The sequence below is a fragment of the Pyxicephalus adspersus genome, chromosome 11 (assembly GCF_032062135.1).
Source record: "Pyxicephalus adspersus chromosome 11, UCB_Pads_2.0, whole genome shotgun sequence".
NCBI lineage: Eukaryota > Metazoa > Chordata > Amphibia > Anura > Pyxicephalidae > Pyxicephalus > Pyxicephalus adspersus.
The window spans coordinates 37,471,071-37,493,680 of record NC_092868.1 but is presented as its reverse complement, the minus strand read 5'-3'; the positions used below and the strand labels follow the sequence as shown (position 1 = coordinate 37,493,680).

Here is a 22,610-nt window from a genome sequence, read left to right as displayed (position 1 = left end):
GCAGACAAAGAATTGTTTTCTAATATGTATTTTCCTGAGTGGTGTCTGCATAGAGCATAAACATGCATGTTTTCCTGGTGCAATTCTATATATTTGGGTGTGGCAATTTTATCTTCCAGACACTCATGTCTTTGAATACTTTAACACCACTTCAACTAACATAGAGTATAGTACATGTTTAACTAACATGTACTATACTCAGATACTGTACATACATCAGGGGTGTCGAACTCTGGCCCGGCACGTCCTTTTTTTGGCCCTCAAAAGAATTCTTAATATGAATTACAGCTGGCCCGCTGCTACTGCAATCCGTAGTAATGGCGGGCCAGCTGCAATTCATATTAAGCTACTGTTCTATAGACACGAGTACAATGCCGCTACTACAATTCCCGGCATCACTCGTGTCTCTAGATCAGCGGCCTCTCTGCCTATGTGTGGCCCCGCATTTTATAGACGCAAGTGATGCCGGGAATTGTAGTAGCGGCATCACTTGTGTCTATTGAACACAGATGTCTGCACAGAGCATAAACATGCATGTTTTCCTGGTGCAATTCTACATATTTGGGTGTGGCAATTTTATCTTCCAGACACTTATGTCTTTGGATACTTTAACGCCACTTGTTTAACTAACATGTACTATACTCAGATACTGTACATACATCAGGGGTGTCGAACTCTGGCCTGGCACGTTCTTTGTTTTGGCCCTTAAAAGAATTCTTAATATGAATTGCAGCTGGCCCGCTGCTACTGCAATCCGTAGTAACGGTGGGCCAGCTGCAATTCAAATTAAGCAATAGACACGAGTATAATGCCGCTACTACAATTCCCGGCATCACCCACATCTCTAGACCAGCGGCCTCTCTGCCCATACATGGCCCCGCATTTTATAGACGCAAGTGATGTCGAGAATTGTGGTAGCGGCATTGTACTCGTGTCTATAGAACAGCAGCCTATGCGTGGACCCTGTGGAGTTTCTACTCACAAGTAAGCTCAATAATCAGGAATAATCAGGATTATTATTATCATCAGGAATTATCATAGAGCTATTGCTATATTATATGTTTTACTCTGCCAGAGAATGCAATGTGAAACCAAATGAATGAAGCAATGGCAAAGTACAATTAATACAATTAGTACAATTAAAACAATTATTCTCAATAAGAAGATACAAGAACACATTATTATAATGAATATTAATGTTATTATTATTATTATTATTATTATTATTATTATTATTATTAATAATAATAAACAGGATTTATATAGCGCCAACATTTTATGCAGCACTGTACATTAAATAGGGTTTGCAAATGACAGACAAATACAGACAGTGACACAGGAGGAGAGGACCCTGCCACGAGGAGCTTACTATCTAGAAGGTTGGGGAAATAACACACAATAGGAGGGCATATATATAGTGGTGGCAAGTAGTGACGGTTTCAAAATACAGAAGAAGATGGGTGGGTAAGTTTGAAAAATGGGTTTTTAGTGCTCTTTTAAATGAGCAGAAAGTAGGAGCAAGCCGAATAGGATGAGGAAGACCATTCCAGAGAGTCCGGGCAGCTCTAGAAAGGTCTTGGAGCCATGTGTGTGATGAGGTTTTGAGTGAGGAAGTCTTTAGTAGATCATCGGAGGAGCAGAGAGAGCGGCTGGGGGAGTATTTTTTTTCCCAGGTCAGAAATGTAAGTGGGACAAGAACTGTGGGGGGATTTGAAGGCAAAGCACAGGACCATGAAGAGATGCAGCAGAAGAGGAGCACATGTTAAGAGCATGCAGTAATATGCAGTGGATAATTTAGATCAATCCACTGCATATTACTGCATGCTCTTCTCGTGTGTTCTTATTTCTTCTTATTGAGATTAATTAATATTTCAATAAATTTCAAGTATGGCCTGCAACTTAGTCCAAGTTTTTATTTCGAGTTTGACACCCCTGATATACGTTGTAAGTTTCATTAGTTGAATTACAAAGATCAAAAAATATTGTTACATTGCCTTGAAATGTTTTTGCTGCAACACACGTTTATTTGATACTGTTAGTGACTTATTACTAGACCCTTTGTTGCAGTATTTTAAGACACATTTTCTAAGTATAAATCTCAAACATTCTTTTGAAAGTAACCTTTTGCAAAGCTTTTGACAAGTAAGTATTTATTTTTTCCTAAAAAGCAAAATATGAGCTTTTAAATAGGCCCTCGCTGACCTCACTATTTTCCTGCAAGAGCATTTCCAGTTCAGAATACAGATAAGAATGACTGTAAGGTCATATGGAAGAAGGGTGAGCTAAGTTAAGAGTACAAACTAAATGGCTTGTGCTTTCACTGTGGATTTTAGGATGAATTGCTTCACAGTATATGCAGCTATAGAGGTCAGTGTGTAAGTCAGTTGTCTTAAAACTAGTTTACTGCTTGTTAGGAATATGTAATAAATGCTCATAGCCTGGTCATTGGATAACTTTAAATTTAGATCCTAAATGGTTACATATATACAAAGGAATCTGTGATCCATTTTAAACTTTTTTAAAGGAAAATTCTACAGACACCAGCTTTGATGTTGTTACTGACTTTATGGAACACTGACATCAGCTGCTATTCCACATTACAATTAGAATATGTCAGCAATTTCCTACTGGACGGATGGATGGCAGCTAGTGGATCTTTGCTATTAGTAAATGAGAGTTAGGCTAAAGTAACATAGGATTTCCAGGGAGACTGAGAAGAGGTAATAATCATCTTTTCTAGTATGCTGTATTGAAGCAACAAAAAAAAAAAAAAACTCTAGTACACCTTATTTTGCTAACTAAATATTCTCTACCAAGATGCATGCTGGGAAATTTGCATCAAAACTCCAAGGTCAACCCCAGATCTAGAGTAAAGTTATCAAGGATATACTTTAAAGTAGAGATGGGTACAATATATTTTTATATGCTGCATCATGTAATTGACTGATCTAATGACCCATAACAGCTTTATATTTTTATTCTGAGAAACAAGTACTGATAATATTCATCATTGTTCGACACTATTAGGTAGTTAGTCACATTCAACTTGACTTGATCTGTAAAGTTGAATGGGTTTAAGAGCCATTCAAATCCACATCACATAAACATAGCTACAAGTGGAAAAAAACAGAGAGCTTAAAAAACCTTCCCAACTGTAACCTAACAAAACTATGTTTAGGGAGAAGTTTAGGACTAGGGCCTACCTTTGTAAAGAATGAATGATTTATTCTATAATGTTCTCTGGGATCTGACTGATTATACTTGTTAATCACATGATGGCTTTTGATGCAAATTCTGGAAGGGAACTGTTATAGTTGACTATAGGAACCAATTAGTTAGATTTTGTGTATTTAAGTTGGAAAAGAGTTGGTTTCTAAGGCCAGGAATGATAATTCCTTCTGCAGGCATTTTCCATCGCATTGTATTTTAGCATTGTCTCTACTAAAAGGCTGTTTTCTAACAAAAAAGCCAGATGTAGCTGTTGTTCACCACTAAGTATGTTTTATATTTTGTACATTTCTTCTGGAGTGGATACTATTATGAAATGAGTGGGAATATGATTGCAGTACATGTGGTAAATGCCTAGCTATAAAAGGAAAAAAAAACATCAACTCTTATCCTCTGTTTACCTTTATCTTTGCTGTGCTGAGGACACCAAGATTGTTAAATGGAGAACTTCTGAAACTTTTCTAACCTAAAACAAACAATTTCCAGCCACTTTAAAGCTTTCCAGTTTAACCATGTCTGACTTGACATTTGATATTACATTTTAGTTAAAAGAACAGTTTTGGTGCAGCAAGTGCTACTTAACTTTTTCATCACTTGAGCTTTGTGTTTTAATTATAAAAATTACAACTCAAGATTTTAAAGCTCTTAAACCACACACAACAAAATAACTACCAAAGAACAATTTATAGGAAATACTTGCCCATACTGAAAAAGTTAGTAATTTATGGAATATACAGCGCACCCGAGGAAATGCTGCTTGTGCTGTCCTCCAACTCATTTCTTCTCTTTAAAGAGATGTATCAGGCATCAGTAAGGAAAACGTTATGATAATTCCAAGTGTATGTCTTGAGGGGTGGTTCTATGTAAGTATATGGCTCTAAGTGACACAGTGATACGGACTTTGTAAAGTGCTGCTAATATGTCGGAGCTCTAAAAATACTGTGTAATAATATTAAGTATCGAGTTGGGAAATTTCTATGCATTACAATCATTTTTCTCATAAAATCTCAAAATATGTGTGTGCTTAAAAGCATTTGGTTTATTTATGTATTTTGATAATAGTGCTGGTATATAGTGAACATCATCCAACTTTCTCTGTCCTTCTAACAAGGGTCTCATTATTGTCTATTTCTAGGAAGACCCCTGTAGAAGAGAACTCTAAGCCAGAAGAATCAGACAGCAAGAGCACCCCAGCAGAAGTGAAAACAGTTCCTAATGAAGCCACTCAAACAAATGAGAGCGAGAGTAAAGCATGATTTGTCCTTGGGGGTGGGGAAGTGTTACGTGGGAAAGGGAAAGTGGATACTAAAAAATAATGTCTGAAGAGCCTCATGCTAGCCATTTACAGAGTGAGGTACATACACACAAACACTTCATCATTCCTCTCCAAACTTGGCCTTTGTTGTTATTATTATTTTTGTTCTGTTTTTTTTTCTTTCAATAAAACCTGTATGTTTTTGTGAGATTGTAGAAAGGATTCACCTCTTGTGTATATGCTTTTTATGAACAAAGTCAAGTGGTAAAGTGTTGATATGAGATATTCCATGCAATGCCCCCCAAAAAAATTAGCACTCCCATTTTATTTATCATGTGGGAAAGGAGAGGTGTAGACATTTAGGATTGTTGCCTATAGCTGTGTGAATGGACATCACTAACTTGAGACGTCCAACAATCTTCAACAATCTAGGCAGAATCTAAATGTTTTCAAAACAACACACACTAAGAAAAATGTCAATGTATGTTTTGCCCTGAATATTTGAGCTGTAGAAAATTGTTTTACTTGCATGGCTGGCAGTGAGAGGATTTGATTTATACATCTGACCGCTGTACAGGCAAATAAAAAAATTGGATAAGAGAGAAATAAATTTGTATGTGTCTTAAAAGTCAACCATCTGCTTTATTAGGTAATTGGTAAATACAGGATATGAATGAAAACATGTTTGATGGCCTTATTGTCTGTTGTTTATTATCTTTGTTGCGCTTTCTGTAATGACTATCCTAAATGCAGTCCTGTACCATGTCAACACAACATGGGTTTTGACCACCAGAAAACATCTTTATTTTATACTGGAATAACAACTTTAATGCAGGAGATTTCTGCAGAAGCTATCATTGATTTAGATCATCTCATGGGCAAACTGGAGCAAGAGACAAAATGAAAAAGACTTTTGGTACATTTAGATTAATGTGTTGTTGATGTGACTGTTGCACTCTTAGGCAAGTAGCTACATTGCCTTTTTCTCAGTCCAGCCAAAGTGATGAACGATTGAATATACAATGAATGTTGTTCTGAATTTATGAAAAAACATTTTAATTTCATTGAGATAGATTCAACACTGGATTTGGAAAAACATTGTCTGACAAATAATGCATTGAATTTCACATTTTCATATTGAACATAGGAACAAAAAATGAACATGTGGTCCTTAGTGCCACTAATAACACAACCAGTGTTTATAATTATTTTCAAGTTTTAGTCTTACAACAAAATGACATATTATGTACGAATGTCTCTTATAATAAAACTCAGCCCTTTATATGGGCTATAATATGTCACGGCACAAAGAGAACATCTCAGTAGGCCAACTTCCTATAGACAGAATTAAAGTAGATTAAAGGTGTCTAAAGGAAAAACATTTTGTTATTTTTCATAGCAATCAGCTATTGCTAGTTATTGTCATTTTATTTTTCAAAAAGCAGAAAATGGTTGGTTCTGATGGGTAACAAAAATGTTCTTCATTAACCAACGCTTATGTATGAGGCCCTTGTTCTTTGTAGATACACTGTTTGCTTGTGGTGTTGCTAAATATGACACAAATTCTTTACTGTATGTAGATATTAAAGGCAGATGTGCAATTTCCATAGACATTATAGAATACTCAAGGAACCCCCTTATTCATAGTATATCTAAATTAAAGAAATGTCTACAGTCCAAATAGAATGTACAACATTGTGAACACCCCTGTAATATTTTTTTATGACAACCCTCCTCACATGAAGTTGATATGGTTTGAAGTCATTTAATTGTTTTTGACCTAAGAGTTTGGCCTGTGAATGAATAGGACACTAGTGGCCTCATTGTCATGTGAAGTCACAAAGTTGTGTGATACTCAAGCCTTAGCGTTGTTCCTCACAAACAACCTGCATTTTTGTAAATATTAGTTGCCTCAGTCACAATAAACTATAGGCCCACTTTATTATTCTAAGTCATCAAATCGGGGTCAACCTTTACAATTTTTTCAGGCATTGGCTTAATATATTGTGTGAATGTGGGCCACAGTGGTTACACTTAAAATTTCATCTTGACACTGCACTACTTTCAGCTTGGGATCTATATATTTTTGTTTCCTTTTGTAGGATGCCAAATGTATATTTTTTGCTTTTACTTTATATTTCAATTTGCAGTATTGACATGCACAGTGGTTAGTGTTTTTTTTTTAATATATATAAATATATGTATGTATTTTTTTTTCTTCCATGTTTACAAACCATTTTTTTCTTTTTTCATGTTTTTCATTTATGATTTGCGTAACTACATTTCTCAATAGACACGGAATATCTAAATATTATATATTAGATTACTAGCATGCGTGCTTTGCAATGAGATTTTTGAGGGGAAAACAAATGTTTACAATTGTTTTATTTCACAAGTGATTTGTTAATATGATTTCACAGTTAAATGCCAAGCATCATTAACTTGCTGTTTATATCGTAGGGATTAATTGTTGCAGCATCTCCTATGTATACTTTGGATCACCATGAGTGCACATTAGTGGTGTGAGTTGTTTTACATACTCCCATTAAATAAATATAGCTGTATGGTTCATAATTAACCTTTATATGATGCAAGGGGTGCATGAAAACCGGAACATAGGGTACCAGACAGGTACAGACTAAGTACTTCTAATATTCTTAAGTGGGAAGTATTCTTACACTATAATAATAGAAAGGGAACTTTAGGATGACTACATAAAAAACTGTTACTGTTCACAGCAGCCATTCAAAAGCTTGCTTCAAAAATGGAATAATCTAATTGGTTGGCATAGGCATTTCTGTTGTGAGAATATATCATGGATGTCTTAAATATGAGCTGTTCTCACTGCCTGTTGTGACCAACCAGATTCCTATTTATATATCTAGTACAGTTTTTGAGAATGTAAAATAAAATTGAGACTAAGCCAACAGCTTTTTTTTTTTTCAATTCAAGAGGTCTGAACTGAAAATCTAATGTTTATATCTAAAGTCTAATGTTAATATGTATATCAATGTCGATTTTTTTGATATGGCCAAAATATTTTTTATCAGATTTAGGAAATAATCCCTTTCAATGTACCACGTGTTTGTTTTCTCTCAGTTCAGTCCATTTTATAGTCGTAATCAAGATTGCAGATATTGGCAAAACAACTGTAATCCACTTGATAGAAGTATAAACCATTAAATTACCAGATATACAACCTTATCAAAAATAGTGAAATGTGTTTCAACCTGTTGAACTTTATTTCCTCATTTAACATGGATACACACAAATAAAGGTCAACAAAAACGTCCACACAAGGATTTACTTGTTTAATAGTTACAATACGCAAGCAACTGGAAAATTTAACAATTAAACAACAGTAGAAAAAAAAACCCTTTTCTTAATCTATTACTCTTACCTTACCTCTTGGTTCCCGGATGCCCCTTGCCCCTTGCCCCACAATGGAGAAACACGTGTGGTTACTTGCATCACTTGTTTAGTTATCTCAATGTGCAGAGAAGGTCCGGCCACATTAGTAAATAAATAATGTTTACTTGAATGGGAGATTTGAAGGCGTTTTTCACAGCATAAATAATTAGAGAGCTGCATTTGATTGCATGACAAAACATTAACATTTCCAACTGGTTACAGAAAGAACACTGCTCATAAATGGTCACAAGATTTTTGTGCCTAAAAAAGATTGTATCAGGCTCTCTAAAATAGATATTACAAATCCTGATAGTAATAGGTGCCTGCAGTAACATATACTGGACATTATATTGTAGAATGTTTGAATCCTAGCTTACAGACCTCTTGTCAAGACACTAGTGAGATCAGTAGATGTTCCCTTTAATGTAAAATAAGCCTTGAATATGTTTAGAGGGTATGGCAGCTCCTCTGGATACAGAAAATAGCTATGCTGCAAAGTTGGAGCAATTCTATAAATATAATGTACTATATACCCCTTTATTTTAGAGAAGTCTTGACAATTGTGTATAGTTGCTATGCTTGAGTTGAGCGAAGACAATTACTGTTAGACCTATAAGGTTTACCTGTGTATGGACGCCTTTGCATATTAAAGGTGTGAGTTAATTGGGATAAATATTCTACTTAGAATTCACCATTCATTCATCTAAGTAGCCATAAATTGGGTTAAATGCCAAAATTTTCTAATTGATGCCAGCTCTCAGCTGTAGTCCTTAAAAAAATCTTAAAAAAATGATTATTTTCTTATATACATTAGTTTTGCCAGGATGCAGAAACCATCTCAGAAACGCCTCCTTTTCATTACATTTAAACAATTTGGGTATATTAGGTTGATACTATGTGCATTTGTTTTGCTTCATTCTTTCTTTGGTAAAAAAATAAAAAAATAAAAAAATTAGGAGATAAGAAAATCGACAATTCGTAATAAAATGATTGATACAAAGTGAAATGTCCCTTTCCCCAATTGCTGTCAGCTTGTGCACAGTAAATGCGTGAATATTAGTGTGAAATGTGTTTTTTGTCATAGTATCATAATTAAAAAAAAAACTTCAAATAAGAGAAGTTATGGTGGTGGAATAGTTATTGGTGGGAATTACAATTCAGAAGAGTTTTACAGACTCAGACCCTGGCAATTCCTTCATTCTGGTTCTTCGATTATGTGGAAATGGCAAAGTTCTGCTACAGTGTGTTTCCATGCCTTTAACAGTGAATGAACATTTGGTTAAATGGGTTTTTAACATTTATATTTTGTTTTGTATTTTTTTAAGATTGCATCTGAACAGTGAGCATTGCTAAGTAAATTCTAACTGTGAAAAAATGGTCTTGTCAAATTGCTAAGTGTTACTTTTTTTTTTTTTTTTTTTTGCATTTTCTCTAATCTTAATAGGGATGGAAATGGAGGGATTTGCCCAATATTTAATGCCAAGTAAAGAAATATCATTTATAGCTTCTGTGTTCTACTTGTTACCAATTTAGAAATAAATCCATGTAAATTGCTCTTTTCCTTTTTGGATGGTCAGTTATTTTTTGTTAAAAAATAGTTTTGTTATGTAAAGCAAAACTAGCTGTATACTTGGTAAAATAACACTCAGACACATTAGGCTTGATTCAATAAACTTTCCAAGATTGGACAAGATAGTCTATCATGAAAAACTTGTGTGATCCAGCAAACTTGGAATGGGTTTCTTTAAAATAGTTTGCTAATATTTGGCAAATGTTTTCAACCCTGGACTAAATCTATTCCAGGTTTGATGGATCACCAAGGTTCTCCCATGACAGTCTATCTTCTTCTTGAGAACTTTAATAAATAAGGGCCCATTGACTCTTATTTGTCAAGCTGCAGTATACCTTAGAAAGCACTACACAGATCTTAAAAAAATGTTATATTATAGCAAGACATAAGCACTACTCAGTTAAAGAAACTGAAGGCAGACCAAGGGAAAAGCTCTAGTCACTAGTATTCCCTGTGGCCTCCCTGCAGTTGATCTTTTTCCCGTCGCTGAATTACCATGCCTTGTTAGGGACTGTGTCTCTGTATGGAGGTGGTCATCTTGAATGAAGGCTTCTCTTACTCATGTCAGAACCTCCAGTAAGTAGAATGATTAGCAGTAATGATTTCCCCCAATTCCACCTTAAATCCCCTACTACTAGCATTCAGATTAAGTAGTGCTTTGAATCTCTCACTATAGATATACAGCTTTGAGTTTGTAGGTACAGAAGTGCCAAGGCATGTTCTGTTACAGGAAGTGCAATGCTATTTTTCATGAGAAATTCCAGACAAAAGCTACTTCATGGTACCACTTTTGTACTTTTACCATTAACATCTTTAGCTGTTTCCTGGATCAATGAATGAATTCTGCTTGACGAATTAGGTCTATTGTTTTGCATTCTTGAGCAGGGACACATTAACCTAATTTCACCATATACAAAGCAACATTGTTATTGGACAAGGCCTTCCTCTGTCATGACCCCAAAATAGGGACTTTTTGGTAGGTATGTAAAATTATATTCTTTGGACAGTTCTAGTAACCATTTTGTGAAATAAAATATACATTTACCTCACCCTTCGAATGACATGAAAGATGCTTAAGATAAAAAAAATGGAATCTGTTATAAACATGTCAGAGTTATCCTCTGAACTCTGAATGGATTGCCATCTAATTCATTTATTTTGAGTTCACAAAATGACTGCCACCATAAGGGGTGAGTTCAATTTAAGAAGACACAGTTTTACTTTTTTTTTCTTTTTTAATATTAACTTACATTTTATTTGTTGATATTCCATGTGCGATTTGTTATTGAGGCATAGTGAGTGAATGCTAATAGGCTCCAGATCTTCCCAAGGCTGTATAGCATGTTGGGATATTTAGTTTTGCAACAGTTAGGCCACATAATTTAAAAAGAAATGTTTGTAAGTGAAGCATAGGGTTGTTTACTGGAAAACAAACACACATACAAAAAGTAATTGTCTATGAATCATGTATAAACTTTAGAAAATAACTCACAACAACTATGCCCTTAGTCATATTTTATTGATGCACTGAGTGGATTTGTGGCAAATTTTATTTTAGGGACCAACATCCTACGTCTAGTAATATAACCAAGTCATGTGTGAGTATGTGTGTATTATTACTATGTTTAGACACAACATATTTATGCTCACACTGCATACATCAGACAGTCAAGTGTTCTTTCGTTGAAATGTGACATAAAAAACTGTACATTCATTTCTTGGTTGTCAGGTTCTTGGATGAACTATTATGTAAAAGACACGTGAATAAGGCCTGTGTTTCCAGGTGGGCCTTCTGTATTATGCTGTTCAAATGCCTCCATTCACATCCCTACCCTGCATTCCCTACTTCTGGGGCCTTCTCTCTTGTTACAAAACTTTTTACCAAGTGAATCATTGACTACCAACTTTATTCCCATTCTCACTGCTGTAAATACTGAGTACTAACGGAGAACTTTGCATTCTGTCAAAATACTTGTGTTCAATAAAAATTACAAAAAACTGATATTGGTTTTATGATTCCTTTGTGTGTTGTGACACATAGCTTCCAATTAGTAGCCTTTATTATATCACTTTTGGAAACACACTCAAACATAACTATTGATGTCATTGAACTTTTTAAACTGTTCATTTTTTTCAAATATTAAATTTCAGCTGTGCCCAAAACACTCTGGGCTACCAGTTCCTACTAAAGACTACTGAAAGGAAAACCTAGAGATAGGAAAGGGTTTGAAGAGAAAGGCCAAGATGACACCTGGACAGCTAAAATAAAAACTAAAATGCAATATTATGTAATATGACTCCAGTCTGATATGGTCAGGCTCCTGGAATCTTCATGAACCATCCCTGCACCAGTACATCATCACAAATGTGTTTTGACGCTCCACCATTTCCTCAGCATGATGGTCACATATCAGCCTAGCTTGCATGGTTTTGGAAAGGCTGGTCAAACCACAACTAATGGAACTTTTCAAAAATTTGCTCTCAATTTTATTGAAACAGAAAAGGCTACTTCACATTAGCGGTAAAACACGTCAGGTTTTAGCAATCCCAGGTGCCTACTAGCAACCGCTATGTGTCTGGGAGTGGCAATAGGCAGTAACCACAAGACTTATTGAGGCTTTGGCATTTAAACACTTAAAACACTTGCATAACCAGTGACAATCCATTCCAATTCAAGTTTATGGAGGCTGCTTTGATGGAGTCTCAAAAAAATGTACAACAACGTTGCCACCAACAACCACCTAATAATAAGGAGAAAACCCTGACATGCTTTTCAGTTTTAACCTTTTGTTTTTCAAAAGTTACTACATGATAGAACCAATATTGTGGACTAGCCCGTACAGTTGGGAAAAAGCTATTTCTCTTTAGGGGGCCTATTTATAAAGAAGTGAACAAGCTGTTCACCAGAAAAGTGCAGTTTAAACACGTTGAAAATCTAAAAAGAGCCTGATTTCCACTTTTATAATTATTACAAAGTTTGGCATATTTTATTAAGTAGTGAATAACATAATTGCCACCTTATAGATTGCTAGACAGTGGCAGTTTTACTAGTGGAAAACTCTTTAGGTTACAATAGGGATCTGTGGTATTTTTTTAAGTGAGTTTTTATTAAGAAATTTAAAAATATGTAACACATGACATAACAGAAAATTAAAACAACAAAGTGAATACAGGAATAAAATTGTAGAGGTATGGTAAGTACACAATGTTGGTTAAGAGAAAAAAAAGGGGAGGAGGAGGGAGAATACAATTCTGAAATGCAACATTGGGTAAACATGTATTGAACATGTAATTATATATAAAATAACTCTGAAGATACTGTTCAATAAACACAGAAGAAACATTTACATTACTCAGTGTACAATCCTACTGTAGAGATGCACTAATATGTAACAATCTATAGCAAAGATAGTCCTTCTACGGGGTTATGGTATTGTAGTATAATTGAACCCATGGGTGCCAGGTCTTATGGAAATTGTCCACTACAGCTGGTGAATTGAATAATACCTTCTCATAGCTGTATTAAAGTTACTCTGAAGATGACTTTAGATAGATTTAGGAAAATATCTCCACAAACTAGTAAGGTTCACCCTAGCTGCAAACAGCATATGGCATACCAAGGCGCAAATGGTGTGGGGGAAAGATTTGATATACAAACTAAGAAGAGCGAGAGTTTTAGCCAGGTTTGGTAATACAACCATTATGCCAGGGATGCACTCTGAAAGTTCCAGTAACTAGTAAGATTTTTGCATTTCCACAGGATGTGGAAGAGTATGCCTGGCTTTTCATTGCATCTCCAGCATGAAGGTGTTGTAGGGGTGATATATTTAACTTATGTGACAGGAGTTTGATACTAACGTAAAAACATTTTTATAAAGTTCTCCCAGTGTAAACCACATTTAGAGGAGGTACGATTATAGTTATAGGTATAGATTAGGGGTACGAATATATTAAACTTGCACTGATCCATTTATTTTGTCTATAAGAAAGAACCCAGATCCTGTTCCCATTAAACGATTGGTTGCCAAATATCTTTTCCTTGCAGGGTATTAAAGAAAAAAGAAATATAACCTTTGGTGTGTAATGGAGAGTTGAGTCTAGTCTATATTGTTTTTGGTATGGTAATTTGGCCCACGGTGTATTTGCTCAGCCACTGTTTACTGGTATAGTGGTATAGTTTGAATTAAGCTGCGTACACACTTCCAATTTTTATCGTTGGAAATGAACGACGAACGAACGACGAACGATCGATTGGGCAAAAATCGTTCGGAAAAAAAAAAACCGACGACGCCGACGAACGAGGATAGTCGTTGGAAATGAACGACCAGACCGGCGGATCAGATTGGACGACGATCGTTGACCATCTATCGTGTGTACGGTCGTTCATTGATCGTCCATGGTCTGAGCATGCACGGTGAACGAACGTTCGCTCACTTCCTGTGGTGCACGTCACTTCCTGTATCGTTCAAACGATCGCATCTATCGTGTGTACAATATCTGCGAACGATCGTGTCGTTATCTGTATGTACAGGATCGGTGCTATACGATCGTTCGCAGATATCGTGCAGGATCGTTCGTCGTTTGTTTACCAACGATAATAATTGGAAGTGTGTACGTAGCTTAAGTCTAATATAGAAGAGGATTGTAGAACCTTGTCAAGGCTTGTGACGCCATTTAGGCCCTAGGAGGTTACATTAAGCTTAGGAATTACTAGTTCAATTCATTTTAAGGGGAAAGAGATTGAGTGAGTGAGGCAGAAAGATGAGGCAGGAGGGATTTCCAATCAAGGGCCATAGCTTGTATAGATGGAAATAATGCTACTCTCAAATTAGGATCTATCACTAGGGCTAGCAGAAGGTTTAGTTGCAGCCAGGTAGGAAATAGGTTTCTAGGTTGACACATCATTTATCTGAGTTTATGTTAAGACAGTGACCTTTATGGTCTAATAGGGATGCAGTATAGAGGTCTTTTATTTTTGGATAGCCAATGCCACCTACATTAGCTACCTTACCTTAGTTAGTTTTAAGGAGGAAATTTGCAGCTACTCCAGGCTTTTGTGAGCAGGAATCAGAGGTATTTTTATAAATACACATTTGCAGTTTATCTCTAAGTTGAGAAGAGTCACTCTATGTAAGTAAATAGAACTTCTGGTTGCCACTTTAAGAAGTAATTTTGTGGGGGGGGGGGGGGGCATTGCTACACAATGGAGTAGTGAGCAGGACGCAGAAAAAGCTCTGCGGCTTCCAGGACGATATATGCAGGCTTAGCTGGCTAATCAGTTCACACCGCACCCTACCACGACTGAAACCACTTCTTCTACCCAACATCACCTGCCTTCTGAATTACAAGCTCTGCTCCATTTTATTCCTACAAAGGAGGACATGGCTTCCCTAGTGCAACAGAAGGAAGGTTCTGTGAAGAAAGAGCTTGACTCTTTCAGACAACATATCCACACTCTAGATGAGAAAGTTACAAAATTGGAAATTTCATCCTCACAGGCTCTCTCCAGGATTACAGCTCTGGAGTCATATCAAACGCAAGTACAATCTGCTTTATCTACGCAATCTCTAAGAACTGATCAGGAAAACAGAAGTCGCCGCAACAATCTGCGACTTAAAGGCATTCCAGAGGCCATGGCGCATGTAGATCTCCGGGCTACTGTGCGAACCATACTTATTATGTTTCTAGACCACCCTGTGAATTACCACATTGAATTGGATAGAGTACATAGAGTGGGCCCTAGACAGAGAGCTGCCAATAACCGCCCGAAGGATGTCCTCCGCAGAGTGCACTTTTTTGTCATTAAAGATCGTATGCGCCGCATGTTGAGGCCTTTACTGGAGGTCATTACGGCTCAATGTGCCTCCTACAGATGGGGTCATCCTTTTTATCTGATTGTACACCTACGCAATGTGAGCTTCACCCTGCACACTCCTGCACAACTCCCAGCTCTATTCGAGTTTGTGAATGTGGACTCCATTGATGTCCCCAACTGGCTGGATGTTTCGGATGAACCTCTTGGACGCCCGCCTAGATCAACCAGGATGGGCTTTGCAAGACGGAGACCGAGGCCATCAACACCACCTGCAATACAGTCGCACTCTACACCATCTGCTTTTGAATCATGAACTACAGACTCTCCTAAGGAAGGTTACCTTTTTTCAGCTACTTCGGCTTCATGCTTGAGCCACCAACTCACTTCTGGAGAGACATATTCTTATCCGTTGACCTGGAGGAGCTGGAAGGCTTTGTTTACATTTTCACGCTTAGGAGACTCCTATTAGGATATCTACTACATTTTTCAGTTCAAGTCAATGGGGACTATGACTTAACCTGATGCCCAAGGAGAGGATGAGTATAGTCAATGCTTGATTATTACTGCACTAAAATGGCATAAAATTCCTCTGTGACAGGTTTTAGTGTTCTAAAGACTCTGTCAGCACTTTTGTTATCTTTAGATCTTTTATCACTGTATGGGTACACTTTTTACCTCAGACAATTTGTACTCCTTACTAGTGTTGATGTTCGAATTCGGGTTGTCCCTATATTCAACCCAAAATTCGGGAGAATTTTTTTTTTTTTCTTAAATTATTTATTTCGTATGAGTTTTTTATTTTAAACTTGTTCTTTTTTATTTTTTACAGGGTATCTGACAATGACATTATGAATCATAATGTCATTGTGGGATTCCTGGACCGTGGGAACTTTGCGGTCACAGCTAATTGAAAGCAGGTGCCTTCAATTAGCTGTAACCGCAGGCAATACAAGGGCAATAGAGGTTGAATGGAGATACTCCATACCTCTCCATTCATACCTCTACTGCTCCGTGATTGGCTGAGAAATAGGAAACTCTGATGACAGCTCAAGCATCATCAGGGTTTCCCTTTCCTCAGCCAATCAGGGAGCAGAGCAATCAGCGAAGCTTTACTATGCTGACAGCTCTGCTCCCCTGATTAGTCCCGCAGCTCTAGAGAAGCTGTGGCATGTATTACACATACAGAATACATGTCACAGCTCCTCTAGGGCTGCAGGAGCGATCATGGGAGCAGAGCTGTCAGCATAGTAAAGTTCTGCTGATTGCTCTGCTCCTTGATTGGCTGAGGAAAGGGAAATCCTGATGATGCTTGGGCTGTCATCAGGATTTCCTATTTCTCAGCCAATCACAGAGCACTAGGGATGAATGGGCACAAGTCTCCCCATTCATCTCTAGTGCAGAATGGCTGAGAAAGATAAAACCTCAGCCAGAGCACTGGGGGTGAATAGAGAGGCTTGTCCTCATTTAACCCCTAGTGCCCTGCAATCCCTCACTGTCAGGATTTCCATGGCTCTGTTCATTGCAACCCTGGAAATCCTCCTGTCATTGGAATAACCTGTAAAAATTACAAATTAATTACACAAACACACACACATTAATTAAATATTTTTAAATTAAAGCCTTGTCCTATTTTTTACTTATATTTTAACCCTTTCAGGAAATGAGTAAGGGGATTTATGTCCCCCTGTACTCATTCCCCAGGGTGTGGAGATCTGGGAGTCTCCTTATTAAAGGGGGCTTCCAGATTCCAAAGTCCTGCTAAAAATGTTTATAAAAGCCCCCATTGTTTTCAATAGAAGCTTTCATAAAAGCTTAAAAACGCTTGAAAAAGCCTCCATTGAGTTCAATGGAAGCGCTTTTCCGCGTTTATCCAGCGTTTTAATTTTTTAAATGTTGGTAGCAACATTTAAGATAACGCTCAAAAATATGCCTGGTGTAAATATGCCTGGTGTAAATTGGCCTGGTGTAGATTAGCCCATGAGAATGCATGGGGACTTCAAACATGGGCTTTAAAAAGCCTCAGGTTAAACGCTGGGGAAACAGTCCATGTAGACTAAAGCTGCATACACACGTCCAATAATTATCATTAGAAACGGCTGACAAACGACCGATGAACAACCGTTTGGGCAAAAAAAAGTGACCAAGGACGCCGACGAACGAGGATTGTTGTTCGAAATGAACGACCGCCACGGTGGATCTGATTGGCCGGGGATCTTTCACTATCGTGTACGGTCGTTCAGTGATCGTGCATGTTTCTGCGGTACACTTTCTCCTTTACATGTCCCTCCCTGCATCGTTCAAACGATTGTATCTAGCGTGTGGACACTGTTGGTGGATTATATATGAACGATCATATTGTTACAGCATGTACAGAATTGTGCACAATATGATTGTTCAAGTATAATCGTGCATATTCGTTGATCGGTCATAATCGTTCAGTTTCTAACAATAATTATTGGAAGTGTGTACCTAGCTTTAGCCTAAAATTGATTTGACAGGTGCACTTTATTATTCATGTGAAGTACAGGGGTATGGAATAGTGTTATGTATCTTTTTATAATGTATCTTTTTATGTATCCTTTTACAATGTATCTTTTTATAATGTATCTTTTTACATCTGTTTGGAGGCTGTAGAAGCTCTACACAGTGCTGTAAAAAAACTGAATTTTTCCTCCCATTGACTTTAATGGTGTTCGGCTTTGACATTCGACCACCTGAATTTTTTTGCTATATTGGAGCGAATAGCTGCCGAATCGAATAGTGAGCTATTCGACCAACACTGCTCCTTACTTAGGCTGGTCATTTTTGTTAGTTTTCAAGGTTCATCACCCTTACACTATGAGCTGGGTTACCCTCTGCCGTAATTATTTGCTGTCCAGATGCATACTGAGCCTGAAGGTTGATATTTAAATGGTTTGTGATGCGACCATACCCCCCTTTCCTTTATGCCATTTCTATGTAAAGGGTTGGAAGATCTGATTGGCCATTATCGTATATTATATATCCCCCCCTGGCGGCCGTGGCTGCCACCACTGCTCATTTTTCCGTTGCTTTCCTCACCCCCTTATTGGGTTTACCTCCTTCTTATAGAGCAGGGTTTTTCAACTTTTTTTGAGCCACGGCACATTTTTTTACATTGAAAAAATCCTGCGGCACACCACAAATCAAAAATGTTACAAAATGACACTCTGTAGGTAATTCTTTTGTCTCTAAGAATAAACAAGAAAACTGTTACCTACTGCCACCCACTGACATGGAAGAGTATTACATTACTCTGCCAGTCACTACAGCACAGACACTCGACAATGGTAATTAGATAATTTCCCACGGTACACCTAAAGATCTCTCATGGCACAATAGTGTGCCGCGGCACAGTGGTTGAAAATCACTGTTATAGAGGACAGTTCTGACTATAGTGGAGGAATTTAAAGTTGGCACAACTATACTGGGGGGGAGAGGACTTTAACATTGTGCTGAATCCTCAAGCTGACACATCCAGAGGTCACTCCCACCTACCCTTCTTGTTCCATAAACTATTTAAAACCCTTCTCCATGATCACCAACTAATTGATGTCCGGAGGACCACCACCCTAATGCCAAAGACTATACCTTTTATTCACCGGTCCACAAGTCCTAATCTAGAATAGACTTTTTCCTTATATCCCATCATTCCCTCAAATATAATCCTCAGACATCGATGTAATATCATTCAATGTATGGGAAGCTCATAAATTTTACATTAGGGGCCTCCTTGTCCAACAGAGTAGCAGGTTGAAAAGGCAAAGGTCAGAAAAGTTAAATTCTCTTCTGGCGGAAGTACATCAGTTGGAGACCCGGCACAAAGCCCAGCATAATGATGACCTAGAAGCTCAGTTATTGAGTGCCTGTAAGCGAATGAATGATCTGTACGGTAGTAAAGCTAAGTCCCAACTCTATAAGTGCCGCAGATACTACTATGAACATCTAGGACACTGCGGGAAAGCGCTGGCTAAAGCGATAAAGGAGAAACAGGCTACAATGTAAATTCCCAATATTAAGAACGTAGCAGATAATATAGTGCACGCTAACTCTGATATTGACCAATCCTTTCGTGCTTTTTACCATCATCTCTACAATCTCTCCTCAGGGAGTGATGATAGTCGCGGGACCCCAGCTTGGCCTGAGCTATAAATTACCTTGAACAGTCAGGGCTTCCACAGGTTGTCAGCTGTAACCAGTGGCATGCGGGACAAACCAATCACTCTAGCAGAGCTCAAATCTGCTGTCTCTAGCGCAGCTTGGGGTAAGGCTACGGACCCGGATGGGTTCACCCTGATGTACTATAAGAAGTACGTGGACACACTTGGCCCCCACCTAGTTGAAACCTACAGTGCCATAGTACACAGACATTTGCCACCGTCCAACACTCTCTCATATTTCAGTTATTTTGAAACCAGGTAAAGACCCACAATCATGCTCCTGTTATTGGCCAATTTCTCTATTAAACTGTGACCTTAAACTTTTCACCGCCATCTTAGCTCACAGATTGGCTACCGTGCTAAATGAAATAATCGGTCCAGATCAGAGTGGGTTTCTTCCACACCGTGAAGCTAGAGATAATACGATCAGAATGCTGAACATTATTGATTTTGTTCACTCAAGAAGAATGCCTTTATTGCTTTTGTCTACAGACGCCGAAAAGGCATTCAACAAGGTTAGTTGGCATTTTCTCCAGGCAACGCTGCAGCATTTGGGTCTCCACGAACGTCTGCAGCAGTGGATTAAAGCAATATATACCACACCAACCACAAGAATTAGGGTCAATGGATAACTATTGGAGAACACTTCCTAAGAAACAATGCCTGGGTTCCCCTCACAAAACTGCAAACCGAGTACGACCTAACAGAATTAAACACATGGCAAACTATTCAACTGTCATATTTTATCAGATCTCTTCCTCCTCCCTCTCAGTTCAACCGTCCGCTACTTCCTTTGGAGATACAATGTTCTTCCCAATCTTGTCTGAGAGGTACCTTGTTCTGTGCCTACCACAATCTTATCTCAATGTTAATGGAAGAAACACCACCTTTTGTGACAAAGTGGAAAGAGGAATTGGTTCTTGTATTCAGAGCTTATCAGAGGAAGACGGTCTTACACTTTGGCCACAAGGCTTCAGTCTGTAACAAATACCAAGAAATAATTATAAACTAGCTACCAGGTTATATAGGACACCTCTTCAGTTGGCGAAAATGTACACTCAGGTCCACCCCATATGTTGGAGGTGTAAGAGAGCCCATTTTGGGAATGTCCGAAATTAGGAACATCCGTGGAAGCGGTAGCAAAACTTTCCCAGGATCTCACTTCCATTTGATATTCGAAGTAAACCGGAAATGGTACAGTTACTTATCATTGACATGCCCAAGAAACACTATAAGGCATCCCTATTGAGAAATTTACTGAATGCTGCTAAAGCATGTATAAAGCATGTTGGAAGAGCGAAATATTGCCTACTGTTGGTCAATGGCTTAATAAGGTTAAGGACATATAAAATATATAAACATATACAATAAATAAATAATACATACATGGAAGATTTGATGTCCACTGATTCGGGGAAATTTGAAAAGTTTCACCGTACCTGGTTCTATTGGATCCAGTTAATCACCACCCCCGTTTTTCCTACTTTGTCCTCCCAAGAATCGTAGAGTCATGCTGATCATGTTTTTTCTGAACCTTATTTCATAGTTTTCTGTTTCAATGCTGATGTGCCTGTGCTACCCCTTTTCACTCCCCTTCCCCCTCCCCTCTCTATCATCCTCCTTTCCCTTCCCATCTTCCCCCTCCCTTTCCCCCACTTCATCCCCCCCTTTTATTTTTAGATACCCCAAATGTTCTTTCAAATAAAGTTGTAAAATGGTACTGAGACATCCTGGGTTATGGGTTTGGATGTGAATTGTTTGTAACCACCACTACATTATGCTAACTGTACTGTACTTTTTTTTAATATGGGCAAGTTTTGTTTTGTTTTTTATTCTCTGTACCTGGCGATGTCTCAATAAAAAGTTTCAATTTAAAAAAACAAAAACAAATGTGTACCTTTATTCTCCAGTTTTGAAAACCTGATTGCTACAGAACAAAACCTCTTCCCCCTTACATAAATATGGCATTGCAAAAGTGGATTTTAAACTCAAGTTTCCAAAGGTGGAGAACAAAAACAGAGATCATCTTTCTCTTTTTTTTATACTACTGTCAAACACTAGGCATCCCATATCGGTATATGGCTGTTTCAGGCTTTTTGAGCAGTTTGTTTTTGCCTGTTCAGGTGTTTGTAAGCAGATGCCTAGCATTTTTTATTTTTACTTTTTTTGGAAATCAAAACTGCTAGTGAAAACCACTTGCAAATGCTTCCACCAGTATTTTTAACCATTTGTTAGTGATACCAGTTCACATTTTTAGTAATGCCAAGGAGGCCAATCCTTGGTATAACAAGTGACAATACTGCTGCCTTCTACCACCTGTCAAATAAAGGAAAATGAGCGGAAACTTTCTGTCCACTGAAAGTGGTTATAAATGGTAAAACCGCTGAGTAAACTGATAGTCTTGAGTCATGTATACACATTATATGCTCTTCTCCCAATTTGAATGTTCCCCCAACATTACTTCATCGATCCACCACATAGAATTAATGAAAGACTGATTAGGAATGACCCTTGTTCACTCCTATGGGAGAAAACACTGCCAGGTGCTGTTCACTCATCCTTCCCCCTGTCCTATCTATAGAACACAATGGTGCTGTGTACAGAGTGCTTATTCATTTCAGGGACAATCATCTGACATCCACTGGACATCTGTACATGGCATTAGCTTAGCTTAGCTTAAGGATCCACAAATTGTTGTATTCATGGACATAATAAGAAGGGTTTCTAAATTCCCTCCTATTTCAGCCCACAGACTAGAACTAGAACTAGAAAAAAAACACTTTAAAACTGTTGCTTGTCTGTAATGTCCTCAGAATCCCTCCGTGAAGAGATTTAATCAGACTTTTTATATTAAAGGTAACAAATTCAGCTTACAAACATGCATCTTACAAATGTCAATTAATTACCCAGCCAAACTCATTCTGCATTGACAAGTAATGATAACCAAAATAAATGATTCAGTGTCAGCATGTTAAAGATGCACCATGTTAAATTAGATTGAAACCTGGTGACAGAAATGTATGAACTCATTATCTTGCACCGTAATTAAAATCATATCTTATACCGTTTAATGGAGGACTATAAAGTTTCAATTTAAACTCATAGCAAATTAAGTCCATGCTTGACAAGATGTTGCCTTGCTGCAGTTCACTC

At 37.6% G+C, this 22,610-nt stretch overlaps 1 protein-coding gene across 8 annotated transcripts in view; it reads left to right on the top strand.

Annotated features, from left to right (window-relative positions):
* The window catches only part of NCAM1 (neural cell adhesion molecule 1), a 213,440-nt gene extending 201,974 nt beyond the window's left edge, over positions 1–11,466 (top strand). For all 8 annotated transcript variants that reach the window (XM_072425530.1, XM_072425529.1, XM_072425532.1 and 5 more), the window contains one exon: positions 4,364–11,466. In XM_072425530.1, coding sequence (XP_072281631.1) covers positions 4,364–4,484 — 121 coding nt within the window. In that variant the 3' untranslated portion in view covers positions 4,485–11,466. The remainder of the gene's footprint in view (positions 1–4,363) is intronic.
* The last annotated feature ends 11,144 nt before the right edge of the window (positions 11,467–22,610 follow it).